The 27268-nt window shown below is 46.3% G+C and overlaps 2 protein-coding genes and 1 long non-coding RNA gene across 11 annotated transcripts in view; 2 read left to right on the forward strand and 1 right to left on the reverse strand.

The window, feature by feature from the left end:
- The window catches only part of LOC150044548 (uncharacterized), a 604944-nt gene extending 591102 nt beyond the window's left edge, over positions 1 to 13842 (forward strand). For all 6 annotated transcript variants that reach the window (XR_016533087.1, XR_016533092.1, XR_016533090.1 and 3 more), the window contains one exon: positions 13595 to 13842. This is a non-coding gene — a long non-coding RNA (uncharacterized LOC150044548). The remainder of the gene's footprint in view (positions 1 to 13594) is intronic.
- LOC150044554 (uncharacterized) lies at positions 12212 to 22463 on the reverse strand. Of its 4 annotated transcripts, XR_016533086.1 has the most exons (4): positions 21966 to 22463; positions 19342 to 19435; positions 17540 to 18099; positions 12797 to 12883 (listed from the first exon to the last, which is right to left on the reverse strand). XR_016533086.1 is itself a non-coding variant. In XM_090321089.1 (3 exons), the coding sequence occupies exons 1-3, from the start codon at positions 22210 to 22212 to the stop codon at positions 12748 to 12750; spliced, it is 477 nt and encodes a 158-aa protein (XP_090177215.1). In that variant the 5' UTR covers positions 22213 to 22463; the 3' UTR covers positions 12212 to 12747. The 4 variants fall into 4 exon arrangements, 3 of the variants coding, with proteins under 3 accessions (XP_090177215.1, XP_090177216.1, XP_090177217.1); XM_090321089.1 differs by lacking the exon at positions 17540 to 18099 and having other exon boundaries at positions 12212 to 12883; XM_090321090.1 differs by lacking the exon at positions 12797 to 12883 and having other exon boundaries at positions 14489 to 18099.
- Gabrb2 (gamma-aminobutyric acid type A receptor subunit beta2) overlaps positions 21980 to 27268 on the forward strand; it is a 110727-nt gene continuing 105438 nt past the window's right edge. Inside the window, exons 1-3 of the mRNA XM_090321079.1 lie at positions 21980 to 22368; positions 22454 to 22545; positions 22915 to 22982. Coding sequence (XP_090177205.1) covers positions 22292 to 22368; positions 22454 to 22545; positions 22915 to 22982 — 237 coding nt within the window. The 5' untranslated portion in view covers positions 21980 to 22291. The remainder of the gene's footprint in view (positions 22369 to 22453; positions 22546 to 22914; positions 22983 to 27268) is intronic.

The following is a 27268-nucleotide window of genomic DNA, read 5'->3' on the forward strand; positions in this document are numbered from 1 at the left end:
AAAATAAGGAGGAGAAAGATACCAAAATGTTTGCAAAGCTCTCTTATTCCCCTTCCAGATAGTGTTTACAAAAATGATTCTGATTATATTCTGCAGAAGTTAAAGCATTCACATCTTGAAATTGACCTAAGTCACAGGATTAGTGTGAAAATACCATAAAGTAATATTTGTGAAAATACTTGATCAGTTGTAGAAAGACTATTGAAGACATATTTATTCGTTTATAGACTCATTTGAACAAGCTAAAAAATGTACTTGAATCTTTAAGTTCTCACCTATCAAATGCAAATGATATCTGCTTGATATCTGTCAGTGATAAGCTAAGAACTACTGTGCCAAAATCTGTAGAGCTGTATACAACAAAGTTTGCTCTGTTGGTTTTCTCTGTGTGTCATTTGTTTTCTTTGTGGGTCAATTGTGGACTTTCTTATATTCCTTCTGGGGATTTTGCTGCTAGAATCATTGCCAGGTAAAATTTTGTTGAACATTAAGACAGAGAGGGGCTAATTTTGCCCTGGATTGGATTTAACTACAAATGTTTCAAAAGACAAAAGAAAGTCCCGTTTCCTCTTCCAGCATAAGGTAGAAGGAAGCATGTAATGTCATCCTCTGCTTTATAGAAGACTTGGAAATGCTTGGTCAATACCACTAATCAGTGTCACATGCCGTTAATTAAAAAGAAAATATCAAATACCACAGTGACCAGGACATATATTCAAAATTCAGCAGTATGTATACCACGTAATCTGTGTTTTTCCACAGGAATAATTCTGAGCCAATAATCTCCATGAACAGTGCCTGACTGATGATGAAGCAGAAGGCTAGACAATCTAACAGAAACTTGATGTCTTGTTTCTTGTCTGATAGGGATTCTCACTCGCTCCCACTCAAATGCTTGCTTTTCTCCCTTAAAAGTAATTGCAAGGGGGAAATATTGGTGGAATGCCAACATGTTATAGGATATTGTGAAACACTCTGAGCTTCTAAGAACTACTTGTATGACACAGCCTTCCTTTCTTGAGACACATTCTGAAGCTGTCATTCTTGATGCTTCCAAGAAGGCATCCAGCAAGTTGATGGCGATGTGAGTTTGCTGAGCCTGGCCTCGAAGCCCTCTCACTGTCCCTTATCATTCGTGGAGATGGTGGTTGAGGTGAAGATCTGGGATTCCCAATCTACCTAACTATTGCGATGATGACTGTGGGTCAGCGAGTCGACAGAGGAATGAGGGGCGAACGCAGGCTCACATTTGTGACTCCCATGCTTCCTGATAGTATTCTCAACCAGCTGAGAATCTAGCATCGGAAAGAGGAGCTATTTTGTTCAGTTCTAGCAAGCACCTTCATGTTTCCTAGGCTGCCAGATGCGTGAGACCAGATGTGTTTATGAGACCACTTATACACACGCCCTGCTTTTGAGACAGCAACACTCGGGTGCTTGGGAATGTACTATTTTGGGGGCGTGGGCATAATTAGATATTCAACTTGAGGCAGGTGTTGCATTGCTGACAGCCTTTTCTTTTCTCCCCTTCCCTCTGATGGGTAAATGTGTCCTTGTGGAATAGAATTCTGGAATTCTGGCCTCCAGCGCTGCAGCATTTGTCTGTGGGAGAAGGTGTGGGTGGGAACACATGTATTTTTCACGTCTGAGGCTCACTCGGCACTCGGAGCACGACTCCTACTGGGGGAATAGATACCTGGGTTCCTCCTCCCAAGCAGGCTTCCAGATTGATTTATGGGCTTGCTCGGCCTGAGTTTAGAAGATACCTGCTGTTGTACAGCAGAGACGGCAAAAGATCAAGTTCCCAGCATCCCTGCTTACTGAGTCATCCTGCTAGTGGACGCCCAAGAGGCGCTTCCAGGAGTAGCTGTGTTGGGCCGGGGTCCTTTCTGTCCCCCCACCAATCTTTGCATATTCACAAATGAGAACATAGAAGAGCATCTAGGACTGAGTGTTTTGCCAGTTGGAAGGTAAAAATCAAAGCTGTAATTCTCTTCAACATTTTTTGCTTTACTGAGCTCTATCTGGAAGCGAAGCAGCCAGGCCTTTCTTCTCAGATGCAGCCTTGGGGTCTTTGGTAAAGTGTTTAACTTGTAGTATTTTCAGATCTATCTATCTGTCTGTCTGTCTGTCTGTCTGTCTGTCTGTCTGTCTATCTATCTATTGCCATAGAAAAGACTTGAGATGTTTTTCATAACATCCAAAGTACAATCAAGTCTAGATTATCTTCTTATGAAATATCTAACTACAACCAGTAACTTTTCAGTTAATGCTTTTATTACAGAGATGAAATCTGACATGAATAACCTAAACGTTTCCTCTGTAGAATTGTAAAGTACATACCAAGCACTCAAAATGGGCTGGACATCTATTCTATGCCAGGCACCACACTGATACACAAACTCAGCTGTCTGTGTGTGTACAGTTGGAAAATCCAATACTTCCCTTAAACCCGTAGTGCTCCTGCAAGTGAGCATAGATCAACTCTGTTGTCAAAATCATGTCACCCAGAGAAGCTGTACTACTCAGATCCATCATGCTGGATATTTCTACATATTTATATATAGGAAAAAATGTCAAAATGAGATTCCTAGACAACTTGAAGATTAGTTTGGTTTGAAAACTGAGTACCTTTTTCCATTCTGTCACTTTATTTGCATTACTCTGTGGATGTTTACTCCAAATTCTGTCCTCTGATGGACCCAGTGTGGTTGCTTTACCAGGGTCAGCACTGAGTTGTTGGGTTTTTATTGGTGGTGGTGATGCTTGGTTTTGTTTTTTTCCCTGTAATCATTGCACTTCTCCCTCCTCGTAACACTGTGCTGCAGGAACACGCGTGGGCATTCTCCCTACCAGGAGCGGCACCTGACCTAACCCTCCATTCCCGAAGCCCTTTAGTGGCGTCTGCTCAGAGAGGAGACAGCGCTCAGTGATCTCTGGCTCTTAGTGAGACAGGAATTGGGGCTCTGGTCCCCTGCTGCACTGCAGTGGCTTCCTATAGAAAGGACATGGGGGAGGGCATTCACATTCAGTGAAACTCTGGTCTAGCTCTGAAGGCAACTCTGAAGGGTTACAGCAATTCCAGACACACCGGGCTTCAAAGGGTCGGACTGAGCGTCCAGGACTGGCTGCTGATGAAGTCTCTGGCTTGTTTCCTAACTCCAGTGAGCTGGTGAGGCTGGGATGTGTACAGGTGATGGAAACATGGTGAGTCCAGCTCCTGCCGGCACAGTTCTATTCAGCTAGGCCCAGTTTGTAATTTGTAGATAGTACAATTTGTTCAAAGTAAATACAATACCAATCTGGATGTTCAGCACCTGACACATAGTATTAAATAAAGTGTTTAGTAAATAAATCCCTCACATTCATGTCTGCCTCAGGAGGTAACACCCCACAGCAGAAAGGAAAGACTTCATTTATTTAGATCTTCCAAGTAGATGTGATCTAGTCTACATGTGCAGACAGGGGAGGAAAAGGGGAGATGATGGAAGCCCTTGTTCCTTTGTCTTCTGGAGCTGTACTGGCTGACTTGATCACCCACTGGCTAATCAACCCTGTACCTGTGGTGACGGTTACAGCAGGGACCTCACCGCACACACGTTCAGGGCTCTGTTTCCCTTGAGACAATTGCTTATTATTATTCACCCACTGTATCTTTGTATATTCCAGAATGTGAGCATTTCAGAACGTTCTTCCTTCTGTACACCAGGAAGTAAATCTGAGCTCTCCAGCAACTATTTTTTTTTCTTTGTCAGTCCTGGGGCTTGAACTCAGGGCCTGAGCACTGTCCTTGGGCTTTCTCAGGGCTAGAGCTCTACCACTTGAGCCACAGAACCACGTTTGGCTTTTTTTTCTATGTATGTAGTACCGAGGAATTGAACCTGGCCCCTCTCCAGCATCTTTTATAAGCACTCTGTATGAAGATTGTCTAGAGAGTTCTCAGTCCATAATGATGACAGAACACGAGCGTTATCTTAAAGAGCTTTCTGAAGAAGTGAACAGCATTCTTCCGGACAAATTCTTTGCAGCAAGTCTCATCACCCGCAGATCTGCTTCGGAAGACAATGTAGTATTTACACTTCTAGAAAGGTGAGCAGAAAACCAGATGTGGTGCTGTGGCTCAAAGCGGTAGAACACTAGCACTGAGTGGACAACCCATTAGGATTCTTACATTCATTCTCCCCACACTGGATAAGTAATGTAAAAGAAGGTCTATGAAAGTAAGATGTGCACCTGCTATGAAAGTGGCACATTAGAAAAGTACAATTCAGTGAGTTTTCAATACTTAGGGAAATTGAGATATAGCACATTTCCCACACTACGTACATTTATGTTCTCTTTTAAGCCCCCTCCATTTAGGGGAAACTCCTGTTGAGGTTTCTTTAACATGAATTTTTAAAGATCCTACAGGTGAAGTCCTTCTTTGGTTCCAGTATCTGCCCTCAGCCCAGTGCCGTGAGCGTCATCTGCGAGGCTGTAGGGATGAGAAGCTCCTTGATGTGTGTGTGGTGTGGCGTGCTAGTCTACAGAAACACACTTCTACCTCTTCAGTTATTCAAGTGATTTTCTACACCTTTGAGTTGTTTTCTATTTTTGCTTTTAATGCCAAAGTTTTCTGTGAACATTTTATATGAAAAGTGTTCCACATTTGTAGAAAACTTGAGTTATAAAGCAGGTTTTCAAAGGTTTCACCTGTGACTGAATCCTTACGTTTTATGTGGTATTCACATAGTATTTTTCGTTAAGTAGCACTGTTGGTCCTCCAGTGAAACTGAAAGACCAGGCCCTGTTGGCATCTCCTTAGATGGCATCTAGTAACATTTTCTGTTCTGAGCTCTTAGTGATGATGCCATGTCACAGTCCTTTGACATGTGTTTTTAAATTTTCCTTGATTTGGCCGGCCTTGAGATTTCAGAGTATTGTAGAAGCATAGTGAAGATGACTTTGAACTTGTGTTTTTGCGTGTGGATTTTACCTTCTTATGATGAAACTGAAGTGTTGTCTTCCAGAGCACAAGTTGAAATTCTTTTCTGAAAAATAACAAAAGCGAAAAGGGCTGGAGGTGTGACTAATAAAATAATTATCCTAAGTAAAATAAAGATCATGGCAGGAAGTGTCTTGATAATCTATGAGAGGAATAGAACAGAAAAACTGCAGTATAGTTTACATAGCCTGGGATTAGAAGAAGCACAGCATTTTAACTGGAACCTTCCCATTGTGTTTGAAGAGCTACTCAGTCTGCAGAAATGAGAGTCAAACCCAAGCATATCGAAGACAGCTATGGTCCATTGTTAAGTGTCATGGTGCAGGGTCTAAACTCTCATCAGACTTGAAACAGTCCCACTGACATCAAGCATTCTCTCTCCTTCCCTCTCTCTTTTAGACATGACCTGCTTCTGTATCCACTAGTCCCTAGTCTATTCCATGAAAGCTCTTCCTCATTGGGGACGGGGGGGGGGGGGGGTGGCCAAAAAAAACCCCAGGAGAAGGCACAGTAAATCATTTTATGAAATAAAGTTCACATTAGAATGATCCATGTTGTAATGACTCCTGAATATTTACATTAACCGCAGGAAGCATCTTGACCTTTGACCAGATCAACCTTCCAGTTCCCTCCTTGCATTCAGAGGGCAAAAGGTGTCCTGCTGAGGTGATAAAGTCTCAGCAAATATGAGGAGGAATGCCTCACTGCCACTTCCACCTTCCAGATGCTTGAGGCATGCATCAGTGGCCATACTACTGTGCATTTCTTAAGTATTTGATTTAAAAGAGAAGAGCAAAAGACTGGGCAGGGCAGTCTCTTTAAAATGCTGTAGAAAATGGTCATTTTTAGACACACTCTTGATATGATCAAAATTGAAGCAAAAAAAAATTAAAAAGCCACAACATGGCTTCTGATTTTTTCTTTCCAAGTCTTTCCCTGGCACCATCATGCTTATTCTCTCTCCCTCATACCCTTCCCAAGAAAGAAGTCCTTCTGACAAAGCAGGCTTGATAAGACAGCTGGAGCTTCTGAGAGAATGGTGACCACAGTAATTACTGTGTTTCTGACAGCAGCTGTAAAGTTTCTGTTGCTAGGATAGATTTTAACCCCTAGCTAACTGAATTGTGGGTATGGCTGCTTCACTGTGTGTTTTTCTAACACAGGTCAGGATTGTTATCTGCAAGAGACTATGAGCTATGAAATTATGTAAAGAAAAATGATGGTTCCTGCCAGATAGCAGAGGTTCAAAAGCTTGGCAGAAAAAATATTGATATAACAGATAAAGAAAAGTGATTTTCTTTTCCTGATCTGCTTATCCTCTATCTGGTTTCTGTAGCTGCCTGTGCCTTAACACTCAGCCTTCTTGGTAAGCAACCACACATAAACTGCTTTGGGATTTGATGGCATTTGTGGGGGACGAGATAGTGTCATTTCTCAAGCAGGGTGAAAGCCATGCAGGGGAAGAGGCAGCATTCCCTGCAATACCAGACTGCCCAAATCCCACTGAAATGTATGTCTCCCACTCTTCTTCTAAACTCTCAGGAGCCATCGCCATGGCTGAGTAACCATCAGCTGCCGTGAATTCACTGAAATCCTGGTTTCTGATGCAGTTACTAAGGACAGATAAAATCTCTGCCTTCATAATATATATTACAGATACATCACTGATCCAGGCAAAACTAGCTATGAAGAGGAGGTAATTAAGGCACAGGAGTCATTGCAATCAAAAGTTTATTAATTAATACCTGGTTCCTGTACAGGATTCTGAATAATATTTGTTATTAATTTGAATTAATCATTCTTCATTACTTCAAGTTAATGAGGAAATCAACATTGTTTTTTAAGTCAGTTTGAAGTGTCAAACTAGATGTATAAGCTTTCATTACTGTGAGGAGGAAGCTGTTCTCTCCTTTGGGGACCAAGGCTCCCCAGTGTATGGTGACATGGGGGTGGCACATTGCTGTCTTCTGCAGTAATCACCCCCTTCCCAGACAGGAATTCTCCTCCCTGCTATCTGCCTTTTTTGGACCAGTTTCTCTTTCCCAAGAAATTCAATACAGATTTTTTTTGTTTTATGGGTTTTTTAAACTTTTTTAATCATAGGCTTAGGCTACAAAAGTAGACCAGGCCGAGTCCTGCAGGTTCCCTTTCTTGTTCTCTTATTTCCAGAAGCACAAATCTCTCCTTAGACAATGGCCCACAGAAAGCCAGACTATGTCTGTAGAATGGATGAGGAAAGGAGACACACCACAATAGGGGAAAAAAAGACCTCAGCAAATCACTCTTGTTATATAAATATTGAAATTGAACAGGAATGAAAGAAATAAGGGCAGAGTGTCCTAGCCCATCGCACCTGTCTTACTAGCTGTGTGTTGAACTCTGTGGTCCAAATGGGATTCTAGTATCACTCCCAAGTGTAACATCCAAAAAATCTGTTTAAAAAAAATGGACAGGGCTGGGAGTTTGGCCTAGTGGTAGAGTGCCTGCCTAGAATGCACGAAGACTGGGGTTTGATTCCTTAGTACCACATACATAGAAAAAAGCCAGAAGTGGTGCTGAGTGGTAGAGCTCTAACCTTGAGAAAGTCCAAGGACAGTGCTCAGGCCCTGAGCTCAAGTCCAGGCCTGGCAAACAAATATATAAATAAATGTTTGGACAGCATCGTCCTCACACCTGTGCCCAGTGCACACGCTGCCATTATTACCCTCGTGAGCATGTGAGGACAGAAGCACACGGCATGTCCAGAGCATCCTAAATAAATCACTTGCCAGAACGACAGGATTTCAGCAAGGGATAAAAATTGATGTGTCTGGCTCAGACACTCGGCAGACTCAAAATTTCAAGGGACTGACAGTTTTTCTGCCGTTGTGGGGAGTCCTTGGAAGTCCCTGGCAATGCTGTAATCCAAGGTGTGGCTTAGGGAATGTGTGACTTGCAACAGTATGAGAAAGAGAACAGGGTTCTGTCAGGTTCTCAGCCTGAGATACTCGTTGAAGTCAGAAGTTCTTGAACTTTCTCAGGCAACTGATATGCAAGCACTCTCCTTTTATCCTGCAGAGGTGTGTCTGTTAATGACTTGAAAGTGACATCCTAGCTGTTGATGTGATGGGGTTTTGTAAGAGGCCATGGGAACCAGCATCCAGGAATGGGGACTGAATGTTCACCTCACCAAACAGAAAAGGTAGGCGAATGAAGCCCTGGAAACACATTCTTATGGCTCTTTCAGAGTCTTTAACACCACAGTGTGTAGCTTCCTTCACCTGCCTTTCAGTGATTTTGCCACTTACTTGCATTCGTACCTGCAGTGGAGCGGGACACCTTCTCACATAACGTCTGTGTCACCGTTCCCACCATCAGTCCATGCCAGCATCCCCCGCTGTGGTCCCCACAAGAGCAGGTGATTATTTCAGCTACTCTCCCAGCTATTAGACAAGTATGACAGAAAGCCAAGTGAACGCCTTCTAACTGAACATTACAATGAAAAAGCCATTATTTTTCTTCTTCATGTTGAGGAAAGTATGATGGTCACTCTTTATTAAGTCTGTATTTTGTGCCCAACACCAGGATGGCTGTCCAGCTGCATTATCTCTCAAGGCCATCCACTCTTCCCACCCCTGATCAATAAACGGTGTGACTGGTCAGATTTTTGCCAGTATTCCCAGTTTGTAAGTAACAGACTGAGGTTCAAGAAAAGAATGCACCTGCCTTTCCTTCCCTACTCAAAACACAGGGAAGCGTCCCAGCCATGATTCCCTCTGAAAAACTGGGATCTAGAGCCTCACCCCTCCCACACCAAATCGTGTCCAGAGAATAATTTATAGATTTATCCGTCTTTCTTGCCATGACCAACAGCTTCGAAATATAAACTGTCTTTCAATATTATGAGATTTGGCCATACCAGGCTCTGCCAGCCATTTCCAGATGCCATCAACTCATGCCTGATGATAGAGCACACATTCAATATTGTTTTTTCAGTTGATGTGATTTCATGAGGACTTTGTGGGAGTCTACAGAGGTATCGGATGAAACCCAGCCCATCACCAAAAAGCCACACATTGCATGTGGCTTTGATCAGCCACTCTGCACTCATCTGTCTTCCTTGGCTTTTCTATTAAGCACCCTGCTCTCTTCATTTTGAATTTATGGTGTCCCCCGCTTCCTTTCCTTGACCTCTCACTTCCTGTCCACCCAGACTTTGCTATTCAATATGTGAAGTGGTCATCACAGTTAGCATTCTCTGCTAAACTCATCTCCCTCTGCCTCACCCTTTGCTCTCCCCCCTACGCCTGGGTCAGCCTTCTCAGTACAGTGTATGTGTCATCTCTTGAATTTGTCTAGCCTGAGCTCTCAGCACACACCCTGTAATTTCCCTTCACAATTTTGTTTATCCAGTAGCCAATCCCCCACTAAAACATGCCTTTCTTGAGCAAGCAATGATGTCTGTTACTAGAGAATTCCTACTATTTGGAAAATACCTGGTGCACAGTAGGTCTGCAGAGAAATGCTCAGCACACAGATCTGCAGTGAAAGTGTTCATTGTTTATTGCTTCTACATCTAAGACAGTTTAATTCCCCAAAATAATCCTGTCCTACTAAGGGATCTAACTGGTACCTCTTATTTCTCCTCACTTCAATGCTCTAAATAGACGCCTAAAAAACTCCATCCAACTCCATCTGTAGTAATCCCGCTCTGTAGTCTACTGCTTGTTTAGAAAGCTATTTATCTGTGAGTGTGGCTGGGAATCAGTGGAAATTCAAGAAAAGGCCACAGAAGCCGAAGTGAAGGTATCTTCAGAACAAAGAGGTTTTTTGGAGAGGAGAGCCCTGTGATGTGATTGTTCTCCCAGCCACTTTTCCTTGTGTAAAATGTGTAGCATCTGGGTCTACGGTGCGAGGAGGTCTGGGCTTTGCTTGTGGTTTCCTGTTCACGTGGGTCTGGAGTGGTTTTGTTTAGCCCTTCTGCACGAGGGACCCAGCGTGACCCAGGCTTCCGCATTGAGAGGGTTGATTTCATTTCCTGCACAACCAGTATGCATTCTCAAGAATTTCCAGGGGATTTTCTTTATTTGTACCATCTGTCTGCCTATTTAATCAGTGCACCTCAACAAGCATTGAAAATACATCTGCAATATGTCTTCCATCATTCCCCCTGGCTGTTAGATTTTTTTTTTTACTCTAATGAAGTGTACTGCAAGAACTCTCAACCAGGTTGAGAATTTTAAGTTAAAAAAAGGCACCAAAATGCAAAGAAGAAAGCATGTGATAAACCCATCCTCAGAGTAGAGGCCAGGGACTCCATAATACTCAAACAACTACACGCCTTAGCTCCAAGACAATCAGCTTTGAAACCATCCGACCTTCACTGGAATTCAGATTCTGATATGCAGTAGCTTTGTCAGTATCTATAGGCATATCAGTAGTTTCCTCACCCAGTTATTATAATGAGTCAAATATATATGTAAAATGCCTCACATAACTCAGAAATATGCACTCCTTACAGCTGATTAAAAGAAGAATAAAGCAGTATGAATCAAAGAAGAAAGATCTGTGGAGAGAGTTGGAATGTAATTGCTCATGGAGCTATCAGTTATATTTTAGAATTATGTGTTTGATACGTTGGATGCCATGTTGGGGAAGATAGACATACATGGCTTTTTTGAACTTACATTCTAATGGGAAAAGGTAGATAGGGAACAGGTACAGTAATACAGATGCGATGGCGCAGTGTAACCAGGCCGAGCAGGTGAAGAGAGGGGAGCCAGCCATGGCAAGAATTAGGGAACGAGTATTCAGACAGAGGGACAAGGACCAGGCACAAGGGCAGGACCGGCAGGACCACTTGGTGTGGGTGGCCAGTTTAGGAAAAGGTAAAACGCAGAGGGTAGACAAATGGAAAGAAAAAGAGTGGGCAGGCAGTCCTAATAGCCCATAGCATGTATGAAATGGAACCAGGGGCCTGGAAGGCTTGAGTAAAGTTGGGGGAGTCGAGGGGAAGAAGAATGGAAGAGTGCCTTTGACCAAGATGTACTGTACTCATAAACTGACATGTTGAAGATAATTAAAAATAAAATAAATGTTCAGCAAGTAGGAACCTTACATTTCAATGCATTGTACATTTTGAATAGAAAGAACTCCTAAAATAAAGTAGCAGGAAGGCACAATTTCTATTTATAAACAGAAAAGGTATATCATTATTATTATTGGAAAGATGTGGGAGATTTCTGTCTTATGGATTTTCCATACATTTTTCCAGCCTAAGGTAAATTTGGAAGTTCATCTATCTAGAGTTAATGATAGTGGTAAAATATAAGTAAAAAAAAAAAGTAAATGCTGTAACAAATGGAAGGGTTCCCTCCTGCCCTCCCCCCCCAGATCGTAACACTGTTTGCATGTTCTTTCAAGTCCTCTGAGTTGTCAGTACTATTTGTTAGCATATTCCAGCACCATTCTCCAGTTATTCTGCACCTTTCTGTCTGAAGACAACATGATCGATCTTTCAAGTCCTGAATATTTGTGCAGAATGTTAAACAGTGTGGATAAATGTTCAGCACAGAAGAGGTACTCTGTCAGCGGTTTAGGTCCTTTCTGCTTCCTTATTATCTTGTTTGCCAAGGAAACACACCGCAGGTAGACTTCCTTCTGCTTGGCTCCTAGCCCCGGTGCCTGGAGGGATCCAGATATCCATTCCCCAAATCTGTCAAGCTGCCAGCCAGGTTGAATGTTTATTTCTCGAACTGCCACCAGCCTGGTTGTTACCCTCATTCTGCTAGATCTAGAATAATCAGTGCTGTCTACACCCTACTTGTCAACAAGAGACTTCCTTGAATCTCGTCATGTGACGATTTCTGGACCATCACGATTTACGTGTTTGCATGCAGTATTTAATGCCAACACCTTGTGTCTGCTCAGCGATGGCACCTTGAATGCATGGTTATTTTTATAATAACATGCACATGCACTATCACCATTTCATTGTGAAAGCTTGTCTAAGTCATTAAGCCTTCTGTAACCTTAGTTTCCTCATCTGAAAATTAGAGATGGAAATCCCATCTCAGAGATTAATGGGAAAATTATTTAATTTAAGTGAGGTATTTAATGTATGTGAGGTATTTAACACAGTTGCTAGTACAACCTAAAACTCAGGCAATCCAGTAGTAATGGCAACAGGAAATGGGCAGAGGAAGAAAAGGAAGAGAGAACATGAGCCAGTAAGAAAGATAAATTGATTTAATCTTATTGCTGGTCCAAGCTCGGCTAAAGATGCTAAGGTTAGGCAATTCTGATCTGGACAGAAAAAAAAGAAGAAATTTATCAGCCACTTTACACACATTAGGAAACATTAGGAAAGGAGTAAAATTACAGGTATAATGGCCCAAAGCAAGTTAGTTGAGCTGAGTTCACACAGTGTGTGATAGCTTAAAACACAGCGAGACAAAATGGTTACCAAAAAAAAATAGGGGTCCCAGGGACAGGGGAGAGGAGGACACGTGTGTACATTAGGTGCCGTCTCCGCCACCGGGTGAATTACAGCCATCATTTATGCAAGATGAATTTTAAAATGTCTGGAATGTGTTTTCTTCTTGTTTATACAAGTACACGAGTTTGTTCCATCCAAATGAGTCTTTACCTGAGTGGAAATACAATTTCAAGGGATTTGTGTCGGTGAGATCTAAAATGCACCGTGGCTCTGTGCATTGTGGGAAGCAAAAATTCTCTGTCCTTGGCCTTGTTGTTCATCACGTCGTCTGAGCCGAGCTTGGACCTCAGAGGCAGTGGGAGAGAAGGAGAAGTGACCTGAGATGATTAGTTGTGCTGCACACCGGGCTGCTGCCATGCTGAGGACTGTGCCAAACATCACCTGAGTTGTGAATTTGTCTGTGAACGTGTCTGAGATTTGCACTGGGAGGAGACATGACAAGAACACGAAACCACCTCTTATGATGGCGTATAACAAAGAAGAAATTCGCAGGCTATATTTTACTCTTGGTGGTGTTGTCTAACTTTGTAGAACATGCAAAACACTCCTTCCCACCCCGTGTGCGTGTGTGCGTGCACGCACACACACATACACACACACTTTTTTCTTCTCCATTCATTTTTTCACCTGACTTCCTGTTGATGTGAATTCCACTACGAAAAGCACACACTTACTATGAGTCAGAAGGTTTAACATCCACTTCATTTCTCAAGGAATTTAACACTGTGGTTAAAAGCATCACTTCTGACAGCAGGCACTAGTGGCTCACACCTATAATAGCTATTCAGGAGGCTAAGAGCTGAGGATCTCAGTTCAAACCCAGCTTAGGCAGACAAATCCAAGAGATTCTCATCTCCAGTTAACCAGTAAAAAGCTGGCAGGGCAGCTCACGTGGTCGTGTACTACCTGGATGCCAAAAAGGCAAGTCAGTGCAAGGGGGACTGAGTTGAAGCCCCAGTGCCATCCATAAATAGAAAAAATAATACATCCATCTATCTATCTATCTATCTATCTATCTATCTATCTATCTATTTGCCAGTCCTTGGCCTTGAATTCAAATAACATCTTATTTTCTGCAAATATGAAGTCACATCTGTCTTAAACATTCCTCTGGTGTTACATTCTGTTCCTAGAAGCAGACCATGAAGAGAAGATTCAGGGTAAGCCAGTGGGAAAGTAAGACAAAGAAAGAGTGGAAAATAGACAAGATCAAGACCTCAGACACATCCGTCCAGGGGAAACCCTCCTCTCAGCACCATGCATCACGGGGCATCCAGAGAGGCACGCTCACATGTCCTCAGTGTGCCTTGAATCTCAGGAGAGCACATCAAATGGCGTGTCTGAAATGCCTTATTTATCCTATTAAAATACCTTCTTTATCTTAATATATCAATGATTGCTTGAGGGTCTTTCAAATCCCTGAGTTGGATTTGGTTTCTTTTCTGTTGTTGTTATATTTTATTGTTGAGATAATGAATAGAGTGATTACAGTTATCTTCATCAGGTAATGGGTACCTTATTTCTCAAACCTTGATACCCCTTCTCAAGTTTTTGTCCCCCATCCCTTCCCCCCAACCCCTCCCAATCATCTTGCTTTTCCCCTTCCCTTCCCTATTTCAAATAAACAAATAAGTGAATATACAACATACCAGGTAACAAAGTCAGATACAGTAACCACATGAGATTAACCATAAGGGAAAAAAAGAGAGAAAAGAGAAAGCTCTTGTTTCCATATCCTAGAGTTCATTTCATTTAGTCTCATCCTGTATGACCACATGTATGTAGCTTTTGAGCCAAAGTGATCCTCTGCTAGGAGAATCCTAGATGTGTACTAATTATGAAAAGTGAGGGACGCCATGGAGCCTGTGCTCCTTTGGGTCTGGCTTACTTCACTTAATATTTTTTCCAAATCTTTCCATTTCCTTACAAATGGTGTGAGGATTTGCTTTCTTTAAATGCTGTTTTAATGAATCCCCGGTCTGCGTATGTGCATGCATGTATGCATGTGTGCGTCTGTGCGTGTGTGTGTGTGTGTGTGTGACTGGGGATTGAACCCTGGGCCTTGTGTATGCTAGTCAACCACTTGACCACTTGAGTGGTGGCACACACTCTGTAGGGACATTTCCACTTAGCGCTTTCACCATTTATCTGAACCTACACCTAAGTTCATCTCATGAAGAAGGCACAACACTACCTATCTTCACGCACACAGTTTCTGACCTGAGAGAACTATGCTAAATTACGAGAGAACTACACTAAAGCAAAGGGAAGAAAACAATGGCTCTTGTCACCTACTCATTGTTTCTAATTAAAGAAACTTCACTCTGATAGACTGAATTCTTTGTTCCTCTTTTTTTTTTTTTTTGGAAGAAACTTCTTTTAATCACAAAACATTTGATACCTTCAGGATATTGTCAGATGCAGATAATAATAGAACTTACCTCATATCTTGTGAGAATTAAATGCAGTGTAGAGATGCTCCAAGTTTAATGACATATCATTAATGTGAACAGTGACTAACACATGCTAGAGAAATAATGAGGGATTATTTTTATTTTGAGAAAAAATGACATTGAAAGAATTTTAACTATCCTGGGAATACTAAAAATGTGATGTATTTCGTATAGTTACTAGGCAGTAATGAAGTTTATAAAGAAACTTCATTCATTCATTCATTCCAAACTTTATTCATCAACAAATACCAATAGACAGGGCCTGCTGTGTAGAAGTAGTAAATGCAATCATGGAGCATCACCGTATTTCCCTTTGCAATTCTCGTAGTTACTCGAGCTTTCTACCTTTTATTTGTAAATCACTCTCTTATACATTTTTGTTTCATTTGGGACATTTACTTCTACATGAGGTCTTGTTGTTAGCCTAAAACTTGAAATCTTCCTGACTCCCCCCACCCAGATACTATAATTACATGCTGGACTTACAATTTCTTTCCTAACTATGGTTATCTAAACAGATAAATAGTTCTAGTCAAGGAATAAGAGAAAAGACTTAGGGCCCCAAGTGTGGCCCTCATTCTAGAAAAGTCTGCCTGACTTGCTGAATTGCTTCCCTTAGGGTATCTCTCCAGGGGCTGTTCAGAGAAGTCAGTCAACTCCACAAGTCACTCCACAGGCCTTTGTGTCTGGTGTGCGTCTGCCCCTATGTTGCTAAGGCACCCCTCTTCTCCCACTTTGTTTGGAGATGAGTTAGCCACAAGGAATTTCCCCATTCGTTCATTTCTAGCATAGAGAACATGGTGCTGGGTCAAGGCTCTATGTGATTCTACTTTCTTCCTAGGACCCAGTGGTGTCCGTCTAGGAATTTCCTCATGAAACAATTTTCCCTTCAGTCAAAGTGTCATTCATCTCGTCTTCCTTCCCATCCGCTAGATGGTCGGCCAGCCACCCAGACTCCACATTCTCCTGCTGGCCATTCTGATGGTGAAACTGAAGAGGTCTGAGCTAAGAATGTACTTCTGTCATGTTAACTCAGTGGGTAAGGAATGTTGAGAACATACATGAAGCTACAGGAGTTTCACTTACAAGGCCCCAGGAAGTCATCAGAAGGTTTAGCCTTTTAATATTTTCCAATAAAATATATGAATTTTATATTTCTCCTATGCAATATAAATATATGCAGTCTTGCAACCAGTTAGTTTTCCCTTCTGTTTCTTTTTGTATAAAATTAGGACCAAATCATATTCACAGGCATATTTGAGGATTAAAAAATTGTATCGTTCATTTGGAGTGGTATGCGATACATCAACGTGCTTTATTTTCATTAATACTGTGTTTCGGGTTAAACCATTTCAAGTGGTTTTTATCTTATCAGGCTACTGTGGCCCAGATTTTTATAGAAACTCAGGTTCGTGTCAGTGGGGCTTTCTGAAGGAGGTATGAAACGCAGTGAGCACGTATTCAGATTTTAAATTCTGCAGAGTCAAAAATCTCATTATGCCATAATTCCATAACATGGGATTTATGGTAATTTGGGAGAATATTCTTTTGTCTGTGAAGGAAAGGAGGGTTGCTATAAAAATAAAGGATTTTTTTTGACTGGCATAAAGGTAAAATATTTTCTAAATTCAAACTGCTGGAAGCATTCCTTAGACTGTATGAATTAAAGGTGCAATTATATATAAGATCTATTTAAAACTGTTTTTTGTTTTTTGTCTGTCCCAGGGCTTGAAGTCTGGGCCTGGGCTCTCCCTGAGCTTCTTTTGCTCGGGGCTAGCACTCTACCACTTTGAGTCACAGCACCACTTCCACTTTTCTGGTGATTAATGGGAGATAGGCGCATCACAGACTTCCCTTCCTGGGCTGGCTTTGAATTGTGATCCTCAGATGCCAGCCTCCTGAGTAGCTAGGATAACAGGTGGGAGCCCAACTTTAAAAGATTGTATCTTTACTTCATACCAGGTCCAGGACACAAACCTGGCAAATCTGTTCATTTGGGCTGGTAGCTGGCCTTGAGCTTTCACTAGACATTTTCACTCACACCTGTGTTCTACCACTGAGCCATAACTCCAGTGTTGGCTTTTTGCTGGTTAATTAAAGAGTCTTGGATTTGCCTGCTCATTTTGGTGCTGAACTTCAACAGGTCTCAGTCTCCAAAGTAACTAGGATTCTAGGTGACCTACAGATGGGCTGGTCCGGGCGACTGCATCAGCAGACGAAAAGTGCATGCTCTTATACGCTTGAAAGTAATAAACATAAATATGCTATATATTTTCCCTACATATTACTTCAGGTCTTCTCATTACGTCTCAAAGTGGCCAACAATTCTACATATTATTTTACAAAGCTCCTAATCAATATTCAGAATTGGTTAAAACCTCCATTATTCATTTCTTCCTTCTTTTTTTCTTTTTCTGGCAGTACTAGGTTTGAACTCAACGCTCCTTCTTTGCTTGGTCTGCTCTCTACCACTGAGGCCTACCTGCAGCTCATTTTGACGAAATGATTATACATTCTTTGACTCATTTTTCTGGATCTTCGCTTTGTGAGTTTTGACCTGTGCCAAGGAGCTCTGATATATCCCCTGGCCCTTCCTGTAATATATTTTAGGGTACCTGGTCTTACACTGTGGTTTTTAATCCATTTTAAGTTGATTCTGGTGCAGGTAATAATATATAAGGATCTGACTTCACTTTTCTGCATGCGTACAGCCAATTCCACCAGCACCACTTGCTGAAGAGGCTGTCTTTCTTCAATCCTGTGGCTTTGGCTCCCTTATCAAAGCTTAGGTGGCCATAGGTCTGGGGGATCATGTCTGGTCTTCAGTTCCATTCCATTGGACCTCAAGCCTGTGCATGCGCCAGTACCAAGCTGTTGTTATGACTACAGCTTTGTAATAGAGCTTGAGGTTTGGTATCGATATTCCACCAGCACTGTTCTTCCTGCTGAGGATTGTTTTTGTTATTTAGGGGTCTTCTATTAGATTTTTGGATTGCTTCTTATATCTCATTGAGGTGTTGTTGGGATTTTGATGGGTATTGCACTGAATTTGTAGATGGCATTAGACAGGGTTGCCATTTTCATAATGTGAATCCTCCGGATCCAGGAGCATGGGAGGCTTTCCACTTCCTTAAATCTTCTTTAATTTCCTTTTTCAGATTTTCAAAGTTATCATCCTAGAGGCCCTGGATTTAAAATAAAGCAATAGGAATTTAAATTCCTAGGTATTTTATTTTATTTTATTTTTTTGAGGCTATTACAAAAGGAGTTGCTTTCCTGACTTCATTCTCACACTTATTGTTGGCATAGAGAAGAGCTATTGATTTTGTGAGTTTATTTTATACTCTGCTACTTTGCCAAAGTTTCAGCTCAAGTAACTTGGGGGAGGAATCTATGGGGTTCTTTAAATACAGGATCATGTCATTCGCAAAGAGGGAGACTGGTATTTCTTCTTTCCCTGCTTGGCTCCCCTTTATGTTTGCCTCTTGCCTTATTGCTCTAGCGAGGAATTCCAGCACTGCACTGAAGAGAAGTCTCACCTGAATTCTTGCAGATGCTTCTTGACAAATCTCTTGAAGTCTTGTCACCATGCATTGTGACGCCTCTCTCAGAGCCTCTGCTGCTCCTACTCATTCACATGCTGAGCTGGTGCAGCCACTGGGCCCACAGCAGCAATTCTGCAGTCCCTCCAGTCCTGCCTGCCTGCCTCTGCTGCTCATCTTTTCACCTATGATATTCTCAGCCAGCCTGCCTGCCTGCCTGTCTGCCTGCCTCCCTCCCTCCCTCCTTTCTTTCTTCCCGGATCATTCTTCTCCCATCTCTCTATCAAGATAGTTTATATTCCATTTTTGTGGGGGTTTTTGGCCAGTCCTGGGCTTGAGCTCAGGGTCTGAGCACTGTCCTTGGACTTTCTCAAAGCTAGAGCTCTACCACTTGAGCCTCAGCACCACTTCTGGCTTTTTTCTACGCATGTGGTACCGAGGAATTGAACCTGGGTCTTTGTGCATGCTAGGCAAGCACTTTAACCACTAGGCCAAACTCAGGCCTTAGCTTCCATTTTTAACCAAAGCACTGTTTCTCCAGGCCAGCAAGACCATGACCCCTAGACTGGGTTATAAGCATCAACCATAGGCTCCATATCAGTCTTTCTCATGTTCCACGATGTTACAGCTACACGTAGCTCTGTGAGAGCTCTTTCGCACACTAGTGCCTACACGTTGAAGAGGATTTAGGTCAAGTCCACTTTTCAGCCAGTGCTCATCAATTCACATTTGAAAGCATTAGGTGTGCATAACAGATATGCAGAATCATAAATTGCCATTACAGGAAAGACTAGACAGACAGGTGTTCGCTGTTTTATTACTTTGCATTCAAATGGGGAGACATAGTCTCTTCTGTTTTGTTTATCGCTTCTTCATTTCACTCACCATGAACAGATACATCCATATGACTCTTCCAGTGTTGCATCTTTCTGGGTAGCCACAGTACCAGTGTGCTCCAGACTGGAATCTGGAGTTGATTCTGTGATATCAAACACAGCTACTTCAGGCCTTGTAACTAGAAGGAATGTCTTCTTAAAATTACATTCAGGGCCGGGAGTTTGGCCTAGTGGTAGAGTGCTCGCCTAGCATACATGAAGAACTTGGTACCACATACACAGAAAAAAGCTGGAAGTGGTGCTGTGGCTCAAGTGGTAGAGCACTAGCCTTGAGGACAGTGCTCAGGTCCTGAGTTCAAGCCCCAGGACTTGCAAAACAAAAAATTTTACATTCATTGCAAATAATAGTTGTGATGTAAGACATTCCTGAGAAATTACCTTGTGGGAGCAAACTCAAAATTCTCCCATGTACTCCTATTCTGTTTTCGCATTGAATTGTTACTTGAATCTTTACAATATGGTCATTTCTTTCTTCTCAGGCCAATCTATAATAGTACAAAGTTGTTATCAACTCAGTCTCTGTAGATAAATGCCACTAAGCCTTACTTCCTGTCTATTGCTTACAACTTATTAAATAATTATTCATATGTATCAATCCTTCCACAAGAGCCACGAGGAGCTACTATTGCTACTCAGTTTTCCACAAAACTGAGGCTTAAAGGAGTTAATAATTTGCTCAGGTTATCAAGTTACTGATTGAGCTGAGCTCTAAATATAGATGTGTGTGTGTGTGTGTGTGTGTGTACTCGCTCTGCTGGGTCATTACTGTTACTTGAGAGTTTTTGTGGGTCATTCTGTTGACTGAATCTTCTCCCTCCTCCTAACATACGGCGAAGTGGCCTATGGGAAGTTACCACAGGGCAGTGTGTGACTTCCAGCCAGAGAAGAGCACACAGGACCCTGGCAGGAGCTTCTCCCTATCCCTCCCTCCCTCCCTCCCTCTTCCCCAGCCCTCCTCCCTCCTTCCCTTTCTTTCTTCTTCTCTCCCCTCTCTCTCCCTCCCTTCCCCCCCTCCTTCCTCTCCACCTCCCCTCCATCAGGAGCCTCAGTAGGATGCAGGACCTTCCTGTCTCTAACCAGAAACCCTGAAACTCCCCAGTCTGAGCCTGCAGCCCCCCCTTCCCAGCCCTCTCCCCCCAGCAGGCCCCCCTTCACAGGCCTGGAATCCCAGGGGGACGGAGGGGTCCCCCACCGGGACGGGGCGCTGGGACGGTGCTGGTCGGTGCCGGGCACCACCTCCGGGACCAGGGCAGGCCCTCAGCTCGGTTCACCAGAGCCCGTGGCAGGGAGCCAGCGGCGGAGAGGAGGGCGCGGAGGAGGGCGGCACCTCACCCCTCGCCCAGCAGGAACCGGGGGGCCTGGGGGAGCGGCGGTCCCCAGCCCCCGACCCTCCTTTCCAGGCGGCCCATTCCGAGTGGGAAGTAAATTCTCCCCCCTCTCCGCCCTCCCCCACTCTCCCTCCCTTTTCCCCCATCCCTCCCCAGGAGAGCTGAGGGCGGCCTGGGTGGTGGGGAGGGCGGGGGAGGCGTGGAGAGGCGGCGGGGCGGGGACGAGCCAGATGCTCCCAGGTCCGCGTGGGCCACCTGCACGCGTGCCTGGGAGTGTGTGCGCGACTGTGCACGGCGCGCGTGTGTGTGTGTGTGCACGTGTGTGTGTGTGCACGTGTGTGTGTGCACGTGTGTGTGCGCGCGCAAGTGTGCACCTGTGTATGTGCACGGCCTGTGTGCACGTGTGTATGTGCATGGCGTGTGTGTGCACATGAGTGTGTGCACGTGAGTGTGTGCGCGGCGTGTGTGCACGTGTGTATGTGCACGTGTGTATGTGCACGGCGTGTGTGTGCACGGCGTGTGTGCACGTGTGTATGTGCACGGCGTGTGTGTGCGCGTGTGTGTGTGCACATGTGTGTGTGCACGTGTGCACGTGCGCGGCGTGTGTGTGCACATATGTATGTGCACTGCATGTGTGTGCACGTGTGTATGTGCACTGCATGTGTGTGCACGTGTGTATATGCGCGGCGTGTGTGTGCACGTGTGTATGTGCGCATGTGTGCACGGGGCGCACACCGGCAGGACGCGCCCCCCACCCGCCAGAGAGAACCCCCAAACCGGAGGCCCCAGCGAGCCTGGCCTGCCCCCCCCCCCCCCGCTTCCCCCCCCCCAGGCTGGGGGCCGAGCGGGGGTGGGGAGGAGGAGGAGGAGGGAGAGGGGAGGAGGGGGAGGAGAGACGTTCGTGAGCAGTCCCAAGGAGGGCTGGGCGGCCTCCGTCCTCCGACCTCTGTCCTCCGTCCTCCGTCCTCCCTCACCCCCCCAAGCCCCCTCCCTCCCCCTCCTCCCCCGCCCCGCCCCCCAGGGGTGCGATTTGCCCAGGAAATAAAAGTTGGCGCTCCTCTCGGGTTCCGCTGCCCGGGCCCGGGTTGGGGCGCGGGGACCCGGTGGCCCCGAGGCTGCCCGCCCCGCACGCTCCGTCCGCCCTTGCGTGGTGAGAGAACACGCGCGCGCACACGCGGGCACACCTGCACACACGCGCGCAAACTGGCGTGCGCGCACGCGGGCACACCCGCACACGCGCGCGCGCGCACACCCGGCGGCGCCGCCCGCAGGTGCCCAAACTTACCGGGCTCCGCGGCCTCCGCCTCCCGCTCCGCTTCCTCTCTCTCCAGGTTCTTTCTCGGCGTCGCCGGAGGACACCGAGGGTGGCGCTCCGGGCGCCGCCGCCTCGCGGGAGGCGCGTCCCGCGCACACGCGCGCTCCGCCCGGTTCCCCTTTAATTCCTCGCCCAGGAAACCCGCGCCCGCCGCCGCCGCCGCCCCGCGCCGCGGCCCCTTGGATGTTTTGGTCCGCCGTGCGCATGCGCCTCGCATTGGACTTCCAGCACCGGGCAGACTAAGTTGGGTTTCCCGGTCCTCGGTGGAAACCTCCACCCCGGCGACACCCGAAGGGATGCGGAGCGCCCGGGAGCGGGGCTGCCGCGGGCTCTGGGCGTTCCCCGTCCTCGTGGCCGCCGTGTGCGCGCAGAGGTGAGTGGGCTCGGCTTCCCCGGGCCCGGGCGGGCTGTGCGCGGGCAGCGGGGTCGCCGCTCACCGCCCCTGCCTTCCTCCGTAGTGTCAATGACCCCAGTAACATGTCGCTGGTGAAGGAGACGGTGGACCGACTCCTGAAGGGCTACGACATCCGCCTGAGACCCGATTTCGGAGGTGAGTGGGGGCCCTGCCCGTGGGGCGCGGGCGCCGCTCCCTCCCGGCTCGCGGGGCGGCGCGGGCTCCCGGCCCTGCGCCCCGCGGCCACCCGGCCTCGGCCTCCCCGGTGCGGCCGCCTCCGCGAGCTTCGCGTCGGGAGAAGCGGGGCGGACGGGCGGGCGGGCGGCCAAGTTCTTCCCCGCGGAAAGTGGCTCGGGGCCGGGGACTCTGCGCCGGGCGCCCGGAGCCCGGCCGCGCGGGGGAAGGGGCCGGGGAGTGCGCGCTGGGCGGGCGGGAGGGTCGGGGCCGGCCGCGGGAGCGGGGCTCCGGGCAGGGCGTCCGCGCCCGGGGCGCGGGGATCACGTGGCTCTCCCTCTCGGTTGCCAGGCCCCCCCGTGGCCGTGGGGATGAACATCGACATCGCCAGCATCGACATGGTCTCCGAAGTCAACATGGTGAGTTCCGGGCCCCGGGGCACCCGCCGGCAACGACCGCCGGCCCGGTGGAAGGCCGGAGTCCGGCGCGGGCGTGCGGGGCGGCGACGCCGGGGCGCGGGGCGCGGGAGGCGCGAGCGGCCGGCGCTGGAAGTTGGTGCGGAGCCCGTGACCTCCGGGCGCCCGGCGACCCGGGAGACGACTCCGCTCCCGGCGTCGAGACGCCCACTTGTTGCTATTGGAAATCACCTGTTCGTAGCCGGCGCCCCCGCTCCTCCCCTCCCGGCCCTCCCCGGCTCCACCGAGGCGGCGGGGCGCGCGGGCTCCGGCTCCCGAGGCGGGCGCAGCCCCGGGCGGGTCCCGCGAACCCCCGGCGTGTAGACCGCGGCGCGAGCCGCGCGCACTAGTGACTCCCCGCCCGGGCGCAGGGTGAGGTTCACAGGTACGGGGTGGACCGAGGAGGAAGGCGGCCCGCGGCCCCGCTCGGCGCCGCCGGGCGCTGCTCCGGGCAGGAGCGCCCCCTGCTGCCCATGACGCCGGCCGCCGGCTGCGGGCCGGACCCCGCGTCCCGAGCCCCGGTCCCGTGTCCCGCGCCCTGGTCCCGCTCCCGCGCCCCGTGCCCCACGCCCCACGCCCCACGCCCAGGCCTCGCGTCCTGCGCCCCGCCCTGGCCAACCACTCTGGAAACTCTGAGACTTTAAATCTAGAAAACAGGCCGCACACTTGAGAGAGGGAGGAGTGTAGGGTCTCGTGCCCGCTGTCAGCGCCAGGCGTGTCACTGAGTGTCACCTAAAGTGAGTACACACTCATTAACTGGAGAGGCCCCTCAACACCATCTCCCCGGGAAACAAACGAGGGGACAGGTGGCGGAGTCACACGCATTTTGAAGCATCCCATGAAAGGTGGAAAGAGAAGTCAACTATTAGAGGAAAGTTTCAGTGCCACGACTCCCCGTGCCCTCATTGTTGGGATCATGTCCACTTCCGTACATCCTCTACTCGCAGATTTTATTTTACCATCTGCTTCTGTTGAGCATTCTGAAAATGGTGGTTTTTGTAGTGGGGAAAAATGAAGACACAACTAGACTTCCAAAAGACAGTCGTGAGGTGATTAGAGGTCCCTGCAGGGGGTCAGCTGAGAACTTTGATGTTTTATGAGTGGTAAAAACTTTCTGGTCCACCCTAAATTTTTGCTCGTTTCCTCCCTGTCCAAGGTATCTGAAGTGGACCTTATGCCACGACCTGCTAGTCAAAAATATAGTTCTAGCTAAAGCAAGGTGTCATCACTTAAAACTATTTACTGTTGCTGAAAATCATGAGATGTTGAGAGTGTAAAAATAAATGTCAGGCTGTAAATGGGACAGCTTGCAGCATTAATGAATAAAACCAAGTGTTAAAAATTCCAAGCCAGATTCCTTTCTTAGCCTAATGTTAACACTCAAGGATTTGTCCAGCCACATTTTGACTTGTTGAAAATTAGTATCTAGTTCAGCTATCAATCTTGGTGGCCTCAGATTGAGCCTCCAAAGCAAAATGTTATAGGTCGCCGTTACTTTGGTTTAAAATACATGGTTAGTTGCTTTGAAGCAATGCATTGAGGCCTAACAGACGCTGTGTGTTGGTGGCAAATAATAATGGCGTACAGGAGTAAAAAGGATAGGATCTTTGGAGCCAATGTCTTGCTGAAGAGTGGCTGATTGATTATGTAGTTGATGAACACATGTCTCCCTCCATAGAGGCTGTTTGTGGACAGAAATATCTGGCAGTGGCACTCTTGTTATAGTATGTCTTCCTTTGGAGCATGCTAGGAATTGGACAGGTTGATTTGTCACTGACTCATTTGTACTGCCATGTGCTTTATAAGTGACAAGGATGGAAAGACAGTGAACTGGACCTCGAGTCCTGTATGTCAGCTCCACTTCTGATGCCCAGTCAGGGGAAGGATATTCCCAGCCAGGGTGGCTCAGTGCCCTGCCCTATTCAGGTAGTCCTTTCCCTCTCCTGAGCTTCAGCCAGAACTCACCATATAATGATTGTGCCTAATGAAGACTAGGCCAGCAGTCCAGAGACCTGGGGTCCACTCTGCCTGATACCTTAAGCATGATTGCATCAGCCATGTTCTTTAAAGGCCTCAGTGTCTTCCTGGTTAAGATAAGAAGGGCTATGTTGGGCCAGGAGTGTGGCCTCGTGGTACAGTGCTTGCCTAACACCCCAAAGACCTGGGTTTGATTCCTCAGTACCACATAAGTAGCAAAAGCTGAAAGTGGTGCTGTGGCTCAAGTGATAGAGCACTAACCTTGAGCAAAAGAAGCTCGGGGACAGTACTCAGGACCTGAGTTCAAGCCCCAGGACTAGCAAAAAACAAAACAAAACACACGTACGGGATATGTTAAATTTATTCCATCCCGGGGTTACATGTAGCTGTAATTTAGTAACAGTGACTTTCCAGTATGAAGAACTTTGGCAGGGGAGAGAATTCCTAAAGAGTAGAGTGAGTTCTCTGGAAGCTGGTATTGGCGTGGCAGCCACAAAGAATGCCTCAACTCCAACGCTCCTGGGCAGGAAGCTGGGCCTTGGAAGGCTATATTTTTAGCTGTCTTAGTTAAATTGGCAGGAATCTTTTTGTTAAGATTCTTTGATGAATATTCTTTTTTTTTTTTTGGTTCTTTTTTGAGATTCAAATTTGGCTCTGAGGACTGAGGACTGAAATCACTCTTCTTCCACATCTTGGAGCCACACATTCACCAGCCAAGCGTGGCAGCATTTCACTTTTGAGGAACAAGTTCTAGTAAACACATACACAAATTACCTTGATGTGGGTTAGCAAGTGGAGAAAAGTATGGCTTTTCCCCCCTTCTTTTGAGCAGATGTTTCTTGCATCACCAGCTGCACAGTTTAAAATCTCATTCAGCAAATAGGTCTTTAGCAGCCGCCGTGAGCCAGGCGTGTGTGAGGCCTGCCGGATGCAGCCACGAACGCACCCACTTCCTACCTGACTCCACAAAACTCCGTGTCCCCTTTCCTTCCATCCCACCTGAGACTGTGCCCGTGCAGCCTCTTAGCTCTTGGTCTTGTCTTTTCTCTCCAATTTTATCAGTACAGTCAAGTAAAGGCCTATGAGCCTCCAATCAGTAATTTCACCAAAACAACAACAAAAATCACCAGCCACCAGGCGTTTGCTGTATATTTAATAGTTCAAGTTGTCTCACATGTTCCATAACCCCTCTTCTTCTATCATCGTCCTACACGACGTTCTCGACAGGTCAGTTTCTCCTTCAGTGTGTCCTCCATAGACACTGAAGGACCATAGCGGTGTGCTGTGTTGTGCATTCAATACTACTGAACTACTCCTGTAGGGAACTGAGCCATAGCAATCGTAGTGCCCAATCTTAAGGCACCGCCTTTTACAACAGCCACAGGGAAAGAACCTCAGTTTAAGGTTAAAAGTGTATTGAAAATGGAAAACACCCAGAACATAGCAAGAATATGGTACACTGACCAACTGGATTAAGATAAGCTCAGTGAAAAGGCTGGAATCTGTGGATAAATGTTCTATGCTGGGGGAAAGAAAAGCATATTGGAAGAGGCAATGGGAGATGAGGAAATGTATTAAGATTGATCTTTTAAGAGACTGGAGTGCTTGGAAGTGGCGCTGTGGCTCAAAGTGGTAGTGTGCTAGCCTTGAGCTGAAGAGCTCAGGGATGGCACCCAGGCCCAGAGCTCACGCTCCACACAAAAAGAAGGAGTTGGCACTGGAGTGGGGTTGGAGTGGGAGGTTAGAGTTGGTGCCCTAAGCTATAGACACTGGGAAAATGATAATGACCAATTTTGTGTTTTACTCCAGAGTTTACCTTTCTATTATTTATTATTTATTTTTATGTTATTTTTGTCCAAAGCGGTTGGGACTCACAAACAGATGTCAGTAGGGAACCACAGCAATTCCTCTCTCCAGGCAGGAGGAATTCTAATCCAGAAGTTCTTCTTCTCAGTTACTTCCTCTTTTTCTCCTTTCCTTGTTCTACTGACTTCTTTATTTTCCATCTTCCCCTGCCCCTGCTCTTCTTCTTTTCAACTCTCTTCCTTCCTCCTCTTTGTCCTCCTCCTCTTTTCTCTCCCCTCCCCTTCCTCCCCCTTTACTTTCCCAATGCTTAAAACTCTCCACCACCATCACATTAATATAATGAAATAATTGCAGTCACTCTTTATGGGATTCTTCACTTATGCAGCTATTATGTTAATGCTCATTATCTCAATCAAGCCTTCTCTAAAGAGTGAGATTGCACTCATCTCTTTATTTGTAATAGAAGA

Source organism: Megascapheus bottae, chromosome 29 (genome assembly GCF_031878675.1).
Source record: "Megascapheus bottae isolate mThoBot1 chromosome 29, mThoBot2.hap1, whole genome shotgun sequence".
In the NCBI taxonomy this organism is placed as follows: Eukaryota; Metazoa; Chordata; class Mammalia; order Rodentia; family Geomyidae; genus Megascapheus; species Megascapheus bottae.

What these genes read in the sequence shown, in the direction of transcription:
- LOC150044554 (XM_090321089.1), bottom strand. Translation starts at nt 22,212, where the DNA reads ATGCGAGGCGCATGCGCACGGCGGACCAAAACATCCAAGGGGCCGCGG. An exon ending in GGCGGAGGCCGCGGAGCCCG is followed by an intron (nt 19,436 to 21,965) that starts GTAAGTTTGGGC and finishes TTGATATCACAG; the next exon opens with AATCAACTCCAGATTCCAGT. An exon ending in TATGGATGTATCTGTTCATG is followed by an intron (nt 12,884 to 19,341) that starts GTGAGTGAAATG and finishes GTCTCCTCCCAG; the next exon opens with TGCAAATCTCAGACACGTTC.